The sequence below is a fragment of the Argiope bruennichi genome, chromosome X1 (assembly GCF_947563725.1).
Source record: "Argiope bruennichi chromosome X1, qqArgBrue1.1, whole genome shotgun sequence".
Lineage (NCBI taxonomy): Eukaryota > Metazoa > Arthropoda > Arachnida > Araneae > Araneidae > Argiope > Argiope bruennichi.
In genome coordinates, this window is record NC_079162.1 from 19,070,257 (window position 1) to 19,083,296 (window position 13,040).

The following is a 13,040-nucleotide window of genomic DNA, read 5'->3' on the forward strand; positions in this document are numbered from 1 at the left end:
TTCTGATACCCATCAGCGAACATTGGTAATTTAGAACATGCCTCGCTGGACGTCTTTTCTGATACAATCGCATAACAACGTGTTCATTTCCATTTACTCGGCCATATGTAAAGTGAATATTGGACAACTTGATGTTCCTAAAATGATTCATGTTGATCGCTCTCATTCGACGTTTAAAATGAGGTATGTGCTCACCTTCCGTACGACACCACAGATTCATTTTTCACCATACTATCCTATGTATTTATGATTTCTATCAATAGCTCACTATCTTCCCTATAAATTTATACTTGGAACTTCAAAGCGCCCTATGCATTACGAAGCATTCTATAAAATAATAATACAACTTACGATTTACTACACATAGTATAACATTGTAATCTATTTTCATTTCACTTAGGTCATCATCTGATGTTCTAATTATCCATTGTGAGTCTTTTGAAGAATCCGAAGTAAGTAAAATTATCATTTTTATAATATATTTGAATTACAAAATTATTATGTTAAGGCATGTTATTACTGGCATTATGTCTCATTTCAGACATGATTTAAAATCGCATCTCTATTCATTGAAATTACTGCGCTACAACCAAATCTTTCAGTATCTTGAAGAAGATTGAACAGAAGGGATTCTAAAATTATTTATAGATTATTTTTATAAAAGTTTAATTCCTTTGTTAAAAAATTATATTTTACCAGAGTCTGAATGGTGTTGTGCAACATTGGAAATGAAAATTGTTTCTAACGAGGTATTTAAAGTTAATATTAACAAAATTATTTGTAAACTAATGAATAATCAAAACGTTTGTCATGTTTTTTATATTATTCTAATCCGTTGATAGAAGAGTTTTTAACAGTTTTTTAAAACTAAATTCCAATAAATACTTTAATCTTTAATTTTTTGAAACATACGACGATAGTTCGGGAAACAAGCTCCGTTTCGTGATTAATGTCAGACACATAGAGATGAAAACATTTTACTATGCGCAATGAAAAAGGGCAACATTACATTACTTTTCAACATAGTCGTCATTCCATTAGATTTGCGGGGATTGGTTGTGTACCTGCTTTTCTTGAAACCTATCATTTTGATGGGTAAAGTAAATTAAGGATTTTGATCTTACTTCGTTTTGTTTTTAGCATAAAAACTATTAATAAGTAAAATTTATGCATTACAATAACACGTTATACATAACACCACAAGTTATATTTGGCTGAGCAAAATAAAACCAGTAACAATGGGATATAGGAAAATGCGCATGCATATCGCATTTACACATATGATTTGCAAAATTCATCTGCACCAACTAACACTAATTATAAACGGATGTGCTTATATATCTATCTATAAATCGTGAACATGTGTTGCGCTATAAATAAGACCTCTAAATTTTTATAATTATTTAGTCCATGAAGGTATTACAATGCTTTTTAGAAAGAAAAAAAAACTGCTTATAAAATGAACCTGTCAGTTTGATGGGTATAGAGATAAATATGTATATTTCTTACAGATGTTAGAAATTTGATTTCCTTGAAAGAAAACAAATTCAGATAAATATATGTTTCGTTGTATGCTTAGTAATTAATGTTATGCTTCCAATACAAAATATTCATGTTTTCTGATATATTTAATATCAGAACACTAGATTTACAGAAGCCGCAAATTGACAGGTTCCTTAAATCTGGTCTTAATACATTGTCATAAAATTTAATAAGATTTGAATACTGAGGTATGTATCGTCATATTCTTAAGGGTATGACGCAATCCATTGTTCTATCTACTTGAATCATAGAGAGTAATTTGGGCTATAGGGAGCATCATCAAAAATTCCGAAAGGGACTGCTGCAAAGTTTCTTGGCTTTGTCCAACGGTATGCTGACAAACATTACCTTGGAATATGCAAAATCATTCTGCAATTTGTCATGCATTGAAGCTTATTTTTGATGGATCGCACTATTCGAATGAATTCCAGCTCCAAAATATTATATTTTTCTCACACAAAAATGGCATTGCTTGATATTTGGTGAAATTTTTATTTCGCTCTTGTTTTACAAGTGATAAACGAACAAGTTGACTTCAAAGCAATATTCTAAATTCATTCACCAATTTCTAATAAAAAAATTTGTACAACTTCCCAGAAATAGTGCTGTTATGTTGCACAATGTGCAAAAGGAGATTAATATCTGAACAACCCTCGGATTTATTAGGTTAGGCAGCGAATGAAAAGTAATATCAATAGATGGCGTAGCATGGATAAATGGCATTTGAGAATTTTTTCCCTCACTTTCTGACTTTAAAAAGAAAAATCAAAGCATTAAAATTTTGAATTAACTAAAAGTGACACCAAATGCCTTTAATGCATTAAGTAGTGCCATCTCATGGTGCCAGTACAAGCAAAACCACTCTTTCAATTTTTAAGACTTGATAAGAAGAAGAAGAAAAAAAATCTAATTTTTTTTTTTCAATCAATAACGAATATTTTTTTCATACTAGGCATGAGCTTGTAGTTTCATGTTTATCCCAGATGTGAGAAAAAAACCAAAACTATTCTTTTGATAAAATCATTTTTTAATTTCTGTCGTAAAAATCAGGAAAATTGAGATGGGTAGTATTGCATGTAAAAAAAACGAAATTCATTGAAAGTAATAAATCTATTGATACAAAGCAGAACTCAATCAATCATTTGTATTGGAAATACTTGATTTCCAACTATATTACTACTTCTGAAACTATCCATTAAACACTGTATTTATAGTTTAAACTATAAACATTGTATTTATAGTTTCGAGCGGAATTGCAGGATAATTTTTAGAACGTTTGGAGTATTTTCTTATAAAAATAAGAAGAGCAGTTTCAATCAATAAACCTAATTCTGAAACTTCTAAGGAGTTTCCAAACCTGCGTAATTAGGGCTCAATGGTCCAAAAAATTTGCACGTAGATTGTAAATACATTATTGAAATTTATTGACTTTTGCTTTTTCTCTATATGAGTTATTTTCGATATATTATTTATAAAGCATATGAGAATTTATTTTTGTTGAATTCTAGCTTTTTGATTATCAGTTGATGAAATTTAAGAATTAATTTCTTTAGACTTAAACACAAATATTACCTATCACGCTTTTCTTATTTAGAAAACTATTAGAAGCTTTGTGGCAGAAATAAGCACAATTCTACAGAGGGCAGCATTTAAAAATGATTTCTGTTGTTGGTATGAAATGCTTACTGATAACAACCGCTTTAACATATGTCGAATTAAAAATGATAATTCGTTTTGTGTTAATGTTATACTCAAACTAAAATAGTAATTCGATACTGCTAATTACCTGTTGTTATATTCAGACTCTCAGACTTTATAAAAACAAATTATTGTTTCTGCTTCCTTGCATTGAAACGCTCTTTAAAACTGAATATCAGATTAAATACCTTTTTATTTTATATAGAAAATTAATGGTTTTTTTTTTAAATTTCACTCTAGAAACTGAAAGCAAAGGATCAAATAAAACGAAGCAAAAGTACATGCAATAACTTGCTTCCCACATCTGGACTTGGCGAAGTTAGGAAGGAACAGTTGTTAAGAAGTAAGAGCTCTAACAACATGATGAACAAGAAAAAGATAAGCAATTTTTTGAACGACAGTAAGGACACTGGATTTAGTCTTAGTCCTTCTAGTACTAAAAGTCATTGTCAACCTTCTGTTTCAATAAGCATTGAACCAAAATTTCCAGTGAATAAGTCAAATCTCGTTTCAACTAGTGAAGAAACAAAAGCAAAATTAAAATCCGAATCTTCTGCAGAGTGTAACAAATGCTTATCACAACTGACCGAAAGCTTTCTCATGGATTCACTTTCCAAAGACAATTCATCCTTTGAAACAAAAAAAATAGAAAATATGCAGTTACGCCCTTTGAATAAATTTTTCAAGAAAGATTCAAGACTTTTCCAAAACTCTTGCATTAACTCTCTGTCGACACTTCGATGTTACAAGGACAAGAATAAGAAACAGAAAACCAGGCATTCGGTTCGTCGCTCTGTTTCGCATCCTGCCACCATTCCCTCTCATCTATTAATTAAAAGTATTTTTCACGATTCAAATAAAGTACAAGGGCAACAGGGATTACCTCGTTGTTGGAGCTGCCCGACGATTTCTCTTTTCATTCGTTCTGATTTAAAGCCCCCTTTGAAACAACAAGCTTCGTTTGATGAAAACGTATATGAGGTTGATGTTATGCGCAACGTTGCAGCAAAACAACCTGCTGATGAACCTGTTCATGTGGATTGCAGAAGGAATTCCTTACCTTTCATTCATACCTCGAAAGTGCTAGCAAAAGAAAACTCGGTTAGCAGCGAAGAAAATAGAGAATTAATATTAAATAACATCTCGGATTCTGGAATTTCTAGTTTATCTGTAACAAGAAGAGCAGAGGCAACAACTAGCGAGACTCCTAACATAAATAAGCGTAGTATCTCGAATCAATTTGAAAAAACTAGCATAATCCATGATATTACAGCGAAAGTTCAGAAAAGTCTTTCTGATTCGAATGTTTATCAGAGATCAATTAATAGCAGCTTACGTGGGAGACACGACTCTCAAGATAAAAATTCTAACCCTTTTGGTGGTATTGAACTCAAAGAAAATGCATTACAAAAAGTCGAAAACACACGTTTTTTTGTTGAGGCTGTTGACTCACACCATTGTAATATGGTTAAAAATATAATCAATATAAGCGAAGAAACTGTTAACTCCGTAATCCTTTCGAAAAGAGAACCAAGTGATCAGTACCCTTCTAATGTAAGTAATAACAAATCATGCCGATATACAACAACAGAACGAAACGATGAAATAATGGAAGAAAAGCCATTAGTTTTTGGAAAAGATGATATTGATCATTTTGAAATGCAACCTGCAACTTCAGATAACACGAATAAAAAATCAGAAATAGATTACTCTATTTGTGATAATAAAGATTACGAAAGAATAAATGACTCGAAAACCGTAAATGAAAAGAATATTGAAAAAAATCTCGACATGCTGGAGAGTTTGGTATCTTCAAGTATAAAAAATTTCCAGACTGATAATCAATATGAAGTTGACACATCAGCTGTAACAGAAGGAAAAATTGTGAAATCGCTTGAGGTTTACGGAAGAACTGAAACTCAAACAAACTTACCCATTTTTTATGTGACTGAAAACGAAAATGACAATATCCAATCACTAGAAATCGATGCTCAACGAGAAACTCTAAATAGTTCAACTAGTGGAAATGAAATTTCGAATGTCACACAAAAAGATCCTATTGTTAAGGATCCCCACAAAATTGAAGAGGCCTACCTGCAAAACCAAGGAAATAGGAGGCATAGAGTTAACTCTGAAAACAAATACGTAAAAGATGAGAGCGAATTGAAATTACACTTCATTAGAAGAAGACAAAGACCATCTTCAGTTAATTTTGAAGCACAAGCAGTTTCCTCCGAAGAATACCAATCCTGTAAATTTCAAACTTATGCATCTGCACGTTCATTTGGTGATAATGCAATGTCTGGAATTTTTCAAAATCCTGCAACACTCCAGATGTTACAGTCTCCTCCAGATGACCCTCCTACTGACTACTGTTTGCCTTCCAGGTAAGATGATTTTAATATTAACATAATCTGTATTAAATATCGGCAGTTTTCTAATAGTAAATCATTCCATTAGAAAAGTGGACTTCTCAGAAATTTGTTAATTCAAAAGCACCATAAAAGAGCAAGTGTTATCCAATAACTTGGTAATCGTTGGTAAAATGCAGCGCTAAGTTAGTTGATTGAATATATTAACGGAAGAAGGAGTTGTGACTACGCTAACTTAAAAAAAAACACACAGTTATGCGTGATTGTCAAGTGCCAGTAAATTTATAAATCAATGGATTTTCCAATTGAAGTATGTTCGAGTGCAACGCAATCTATATTTAAATGCAATTGCATTTCCAGTATTTTTCAAAATGTTTATCATTTTGATATATTTTAATGGTAGAGCTACTGTTTTTAAGACAGTTAAGCGATTATGTTTTAAATAATCGATTGATACTAGGATGTTTGCTACGCTTTGTACCTTGTTTGAATTCAAATAAAATTTTTGAATTATACATTTTCCATAACAAATACACAATATATGTATCAATATCATATGACTGGTACATTTACCAATGCAAAAGATTGAGAAAGATAAAATTTTCACTGCAAACAATAGATAGTTATAATTTTTATTTAAACTTATTCATTGCCTTTTTAGTACATCATAGTAAGTTTCAATTTATTATTACACCGAGAGACAAAAGTTTAATAATAAACATAAAAGTTTAATAATTTCTTAAAGATTTCAAAGCATATTTAATCATTTTTCCTAACTCGGTTTCAGTGTAATGTTCTACATATTCATATATCATAATAAGAAATCTAACTTGAGCATATTGCAAGTTATTAAGAAATTAAACACAAAATTAACATTGTTTCAAAAGTTTGGACACACATGAAACTAAATTGAAATAAAAAGGATTTAAAAACCCTACTGCGCATCTATTCTTGTTGATTAGTTCATAAACACGAGCTTCCCTCGAAAAAACTGAATCTTATATAGTTTGGGGACTCAATAACCGAACCATACATTTTCAACATATGCCTTGAATTCATTTATAAAATACCGTCTACTATTATTGTAAGCTTTGCAGTACGTGATGGCCCAAATAATTTCTTCTGAGTTAAGATCTGGACTACGCGCTGGTCAGTTGAGAACTTTTATGTTCTAATAATTAAACCGAACTTGCGTGCTGTTTCCAGTGTGAATAGAAGCATTATCATGACGAAATTCCTAGTGAAGACACCTGGAAGCCTGGTAAATGGAAGCAAATCATCCTTTAATGCCTTAATATATTGTTATTATTATTTTTTTTTTTGATCAATGGTAAAGTACAGAAACACTTGTCCATTGTAGCAAAAGGCTGCCCAAAACCATGACCGAGCCACCACATTGTTTGCGACAGAGGTTCCTAACGCAAATCATGACAGTGCGAAGATTCACATACTTGCTTCACATACATATTTGCTTGATAATAGATTTCTTTGATCAGTTAATAATTGCCGAAATCTCCGAAATGAATTTAGCTTCCAAATGCCAAATCTTCGGAGCCTCATCCATTTTGGATTTCTGTCGTTCGTGGCACCTTGACGTCCAAATGCTATCATTTTCAAAACTTAGGTACTTGAAACCTGTGATGTGGTCTCTTATAAATTTGCATATGCTAACAAAAATTCACAGGAATCCGTAACCGTGTCTCTTAAAGAAGTTAGAAAATATTTTCTTCAATGGTTGGCGTTTAAGACGTGCGTTGCGTTACGTCGAGTTAATATTGAGTCCACTACTTGAGACGAAACGGTTGAGACCAAACAAAGTATTTGTAATTGGTAAAGACAGTAATCTATTTGGGAGAAATCTACACTATCTGAGAACTAGCAATTCGTGATATCTTCTCTATGATCCGTCGATTAGTAGTGTTTTCAAAATCAAGGCGAGCTGAGTTTTCCAATAATTATTAAAACTTGATATAAGTAAATTTATTCACAAAGGATTAATTGAGAACGAAAAAGAAAGTCATAAAAACCATGTTAAGACGGTGCAGAGGTTACGTTGCATCTTTAATACAGGATGCAATCTGACAACTATTTGACAGGGATTTGTTGTGTGTCTTCTGATTGTTATGGTGTTTGATGCTGAAAGTTTTTTCCTGTCACAAAGCCAGATTAACATATAATAAATTTATTTTCAGTATTAAAACATAACAAATTATGGCCTTCAAACTATACTTCGGCTGAGTGTGGATACGTTTACTAGTTCAGAGCATAAATGTGAGAAGATACCGAACCTCGTATCCTGATTACGTCACATTCAGCTGAGGCGTATCTTACAGTTAATAATTTTCTGTTTTGTATTTGAAAATTCATTGGCATTCACTACATATTTATTAAATTGAGTCACAATTCAATTTTTGAAACCTATAAATGATGATTTTATTAGAGAGAAAAATAATCGTAAATTGTTCAATTGATGAATTGAAATTAAGCAAATTGATCCTATTTCATCTATATCAAACTGTAACGTTGGACGTCAAATTACCGATATTATCCGAGCCGTATTATCCATTTAATGGTAAAATTGAGAATTGGATCATTGCCATCGTAAGTGGAATCGAAAACCAGATCAATTTTAAATGCTATGACAGTACAGTATAGTAAAGTCAGTTGTAGGGTTTGCAAGTTATACAGTCCATCTCTATATTTCTGATCCCAGTTTTGATATAGCATGGTAACTTTTAGTAGACAGATGTTGAAATAAACGGGAAATATTGTAAGCAATATTTTAAAAAAAACTTTTGAATCAACCTACTAAAAGAGAATCATCTTGGGCCATTATAAAACTAATCGGCATAACTCATGAGTATATTCGATTTTTAGCAGTTCAAAATACAAAATTTATCAGGAAAGATCATCGTATTTATAACTGACAGAAAAATAGATAAATCAATTCATTATTGATGGCAGAAAGAACTGGATAATTCAATAGATTTTTGTACTTGAAAACGACGCAGAATCAAGCGAAAACCCTGCAAAAAAAATTTGAAAGAACAAAAAGGAATTTTTAAAGGAAAATTTTTAAAATTAATTTACGAGAATGGCTTCAATATATGATATAAAAAGCAGGAATTTCAAATATGTAAAATTCATTAAAAAGAAATTCACGAACTGTATAAATGCCCAGAATCTTATGCGTATCTTTCCGTAAATAATAAATGTAAATTCCTAAAAAGAATTAACCTTTGCTTTAATTCGCTAAAACATCATACCATTCAGAACTGTTCTTCAGAATAGATTTCAGAAATTAGACATATTGGTGTCAAAATTGTTCTGTCGGCGTCCTGACCTAGGGGTAGCGCGTCCTTCCCTTGATCTGGGCGTCCCGGTTCCGAGTCGGGGTTCTGGCATGATTGTTCTCTATCCTGTGTTCTATCTGTGAAGTGCGTGAAAGAGACCCCCCCCCCCCATGTAAAAAGGAGTTGTGCAAGCGAATGTGTGAGTGTCATCTTCATATGAGATAAAGTCAGATTTCTGCCATCGGGTGCTCAGGACTCTTTACCCTCAGAAGCTACTGCACCCCTCTTTCCCCGATCTCTTGTCTCTTGGTTTGAAATGGTTTTCTATCCAAGGGGAGTAAGCAATAGCAAGAAATGTTCTAAAAAACACTCCACATTACTCCATTCCGGTCTTTCGCTACCGCTTTAGTTTTTTAAAAAAAGTAGGGTCGGAAGGCCGAAAATTGGAGATATTATGAATTCTCAAAGAATAATGGTGCCGACAAATCTTGATAATGAGAGGAATATTTTTTCTGGAGCAATGGTGAATGGAAGTGAAGCAGCTGAAAACCGAATTCTTTCTACTACGAATATTTTTATTCAGAATTGTTTCGGAAACTTAAAAGCAATTACAGCGTAATTAAATTATCTTTAATTATGACAACCAAGTTCCACAGATTCACAACAAACCCACTGCATTTTGCGACCATCTGATTCGCCAGGATTAATATTCGCTAAAATTTTCAAATAAATACTCTATGTAACTTAGTATTTATGGCTTCTTCAGTTAAATAATTTTAAGCTTCAAATTCTGACAGTTATATAATTCATACTATTTTAGAAGCCTTACACCATTCTGTTCATTATCCTATGCATTTCCATACTTTTTTGTCAGCCGCCGAAAAATATGAACCTAAAATTTGAAGAGGAGGTGATCAACTAATATTAAAATTTTTTTGCTGGAACCAAACATATTCCCTTCAACCAAACATAAACAACATTCTTCCCTAAATTCCGGTATAAATTTCTTGAAATCTTTAAGTACTCACCTAACATTTTGTTTTTCTAAATTGTTAGGCTCCGATATCTTTAATGATAAATTGTATTCATATTTAACAATGTTGTTCTTTTCAGTTAATTATCATGATTTTAACGTTTCGAAGGGTGCTGTATTAAAATCAATCCTATTATTAGATTTACTCCTAAAACACCTCAATTATTTCATCAAGATAATGAATAACATTGTCATTAGTTTCTTCAACATTTTTAATATAATTTTGTGAATTTTTTTCGTAAATGCCTTCTTTAAAATTGGGGTAAAATATACATTTATCAGTATTCTTCTGATTGATCTAGCTATTGCGAATACTTTTCGATAAATGGACGGTATCAATCATGAAAAAAAAAGAGGTCGTTCATTATTTAACGGTTGAGTATAAAGAATATAAACGTGAAGGAGAAGCGAACTGAAACACTGCTTTTTGATTGATTGAATTGTTGTGTTTATCACTTAAAAGCCAGCATTTTCCAATCCAATAATATTTTCCTTGATGAATGTGTGTAAAGTTTCGGCTTCTATTTTATTTATAGGAAGAATATAAGCAAATTTTTATATGAAGATGAAATGCTAATTATCATAAAGGCCGTAACATTTGTAATGGCATTTTCTGAATTATAATAGAAAACAGATATATTTCCCTCTCTGAAATCGAAGTAGAGTTTGTTTAGAAATTTCATCGACTTGAACAATCCTATTTTTATCTGCAGACTCAATGAATTGTAACTTATGCTTATTATACCTTAAGAAATGCAATTCAATCTTCTCTAACTGAGGGCAAGTGTTGATAGGCATGCATAGATTTCTCCAAACACTGACTCTTGGGCCATTCCTATGATTTCCATTACAATTTGGAACACAGCAGATTAAAAAAAATGGCGTGGGAAGAGTAGAGTTCATTTCTTATCAGTAAAGTTGACGAGGAAATTTTTCTCTCAGTACCCAAATTCACATCCACTCGAATCAAAACGCAGTGCGATACCATGAATTTCTGTGACATAAATATTCTGGCCTTTTCTGTTGGTGGTAGCGAATTATTGCAAGGTATTATCATTAAAAAAATTTACATATAGGTTATAATATCATATTCGATGCAGCTTTGCCGAAAGGTCGTGTTTCAGTGTATTACTTGCTTTACGAATAAACCTGTGTTAGAAAGTCATTTTACGGGAGATTTACCCAGAGAATGAGTTACTTTTCCCTTTTGTTATGTCGATTTGTGTGAGCCCTTCCATATAAAATTCAATAATAAACGAAAGATCAAGCAAAATATATGTCTGTATACTTAAGCACAAAACCTATTCATTTGGATCTTACCTCAGATGCTTCTATCTCTTGTTTGAAACTTTTTTATAGTAAGAGAAAATCTTCAAAGATATTTAGTAACAATGATAAGAATTTCGCAATGTTATGCTACCCAAAACCCAAATAAAACTTTAAGCAGTTTTCTTTTCAGTGAAAAGATTGAGTGGAAATTTATACCTCTAATATTGCCAACTTTCGATGTTCTTTGAGAGGTTGTGATCAAATCATTTAAGCATCATCTTATTGGAATAATTATCTGACCGTAAAGATTTGTTACAATATTTCTATGGATTGAGAGGATTCTAAATTCGAGATTCTCTGTCATCCGAATTTGACAATTTTGAAATTTTATTCTTTCGGTCATTTTCATATAAGTAGATCTTTAACTTTTATTGTTGAGTCTCACTTCCTTAATATGTAAAAAATGAATTTTTAAGTGGAAAAAATAATGAACTATAGTCAACAAATTTGGAGGTTGGAGAAAAGAGATTATATGAACACCTTACAACAACACAGTAAATGAATGTTTTCCAAAAATAACTTAAAAACATAATTGTGTTAATTATAGAAGAAAATTTGTCCAGTATTAAGTGTTTATTAGTACAGCATTATTTCAGTACGGATTAAAATATAAAGTTGTCAATGTTTTGTTACCTTATAGTGCAATGCTTAAAGTAATGTAAGAAATACGTGTAATCTTTCCTTAAATAATTAATTTTTTATATATAAAATGAATCATTGCAATATTTTATGTTATATAAGTCTTGTGTTTTTTTGTATTAATGTCGTCATATCTTTAAAATAATTATGTGTGATATATATTCAGACCAAGTTCAAGACCAGCAGTATTAAGAAGTTAGAAATCCAGTAGGAAGCGCGCACGATTTATGCGTTGTGTTATCTCGAGTATATTATTCAGTCTGCTACTTGAAATGTGACGAGTGTGTGATAAAGTGTTCGTAGTGAGAATAGAGAGACTTCTATTTTAAAGAAATCTACATTATCCGAGAACTAGCAATACGTGATATTGTCCAATGTCAAGCAAATTTCTGTTTTAGCCCAAAAAATTTGTATTATAGAAAATAAGATAAATGTGTTTTGATTATATAATTTTGATTTTTTTAAACGTATTTAAAGGTTTTTGTTATATTACTATTAAAACTTTAAATTTTGAAACCGAATGTCTAAACTTTTGCATCGTAGTGTACGTACGCAAACTTTAAGCTTTCTCCTATTTGACTTCGTATCGTTGTTTCTAATTATTTGTCATCAGATTTGTCATTTTGAATGCATTGTAATTTGCTTAAGAATATGTATTTCTTCATCTCACCTTTTAATATGAATTATTTTCTTCTAGACGAAGGAGGTACAGGAGAGCAGCCACGTCTCTTGCCAGCATATCCTAAAAGTGTAAACATTTGATTATTTTCATCGTGTATTTACATCATCTCATTTCTTTTCTTTCTGTTCCTATTTCAGTTTCAAGAAATATTTTCCTTTTCAGAAGAAACCTGCAGATTATTTCTGTTTACTGCCATCTGTTATAAACTGCACAATAAACTATGTTGATTAGTTAGTTTGATTGTCGTTGATTATTCTAAAATCTTTCTCCTCATATATATTTGCTTTCGCACTTTTTGGAAGAATATTTAACACTGTTATAAAAAGGATTTCAAGCAAATTTAGAATAGCATTCAGTTAAAAAGTGCAATTCTTTTTCTTAAACAAAAGTAACTTGCATTTTTACATAACAGTTTTTCTACTTAAACATTTCTAATTGTTCTTTGCATTTAT

At 31.4% G+C, this 13,040-nt stretch overlaps 1 protein-coding gene across 4 annotated transcripts in view; it reads left to right on the plus strand.

Moving 5' to 3' along the window:
- Positions 1-12,826, plus strand: part of LOC129958529 (tau-tubulin kinase homolog Asator-like) — a 109,835-nt gene extending 97,009 nt beyond the window's left edge. For all 4 annotated transcript variants that reach the window (XM_056071065.1, XM_056071064.1, XM_056071066.1 and 1 more), the window contains exons 8-10: positions 401-452; positions 3,481-5,627; positions 12,604-12,826. In XM_056071065.1, the coding sequence (XP_055927040.1) occupies positions 401-452; positions 3,481-5,627; positions 12,604-12,652 (2,248 nt within the window). In that variant the 3' untranslated portion in view covers positions 12,653-12,826. The remainder of the gene's footprint in view (positions 1-400; positions 453-3,480; positions 5,628-12,603) is intronic.
- The last annotated feature ends 214 nt before the right edge of the window (positions 12,827-13,040 follow it).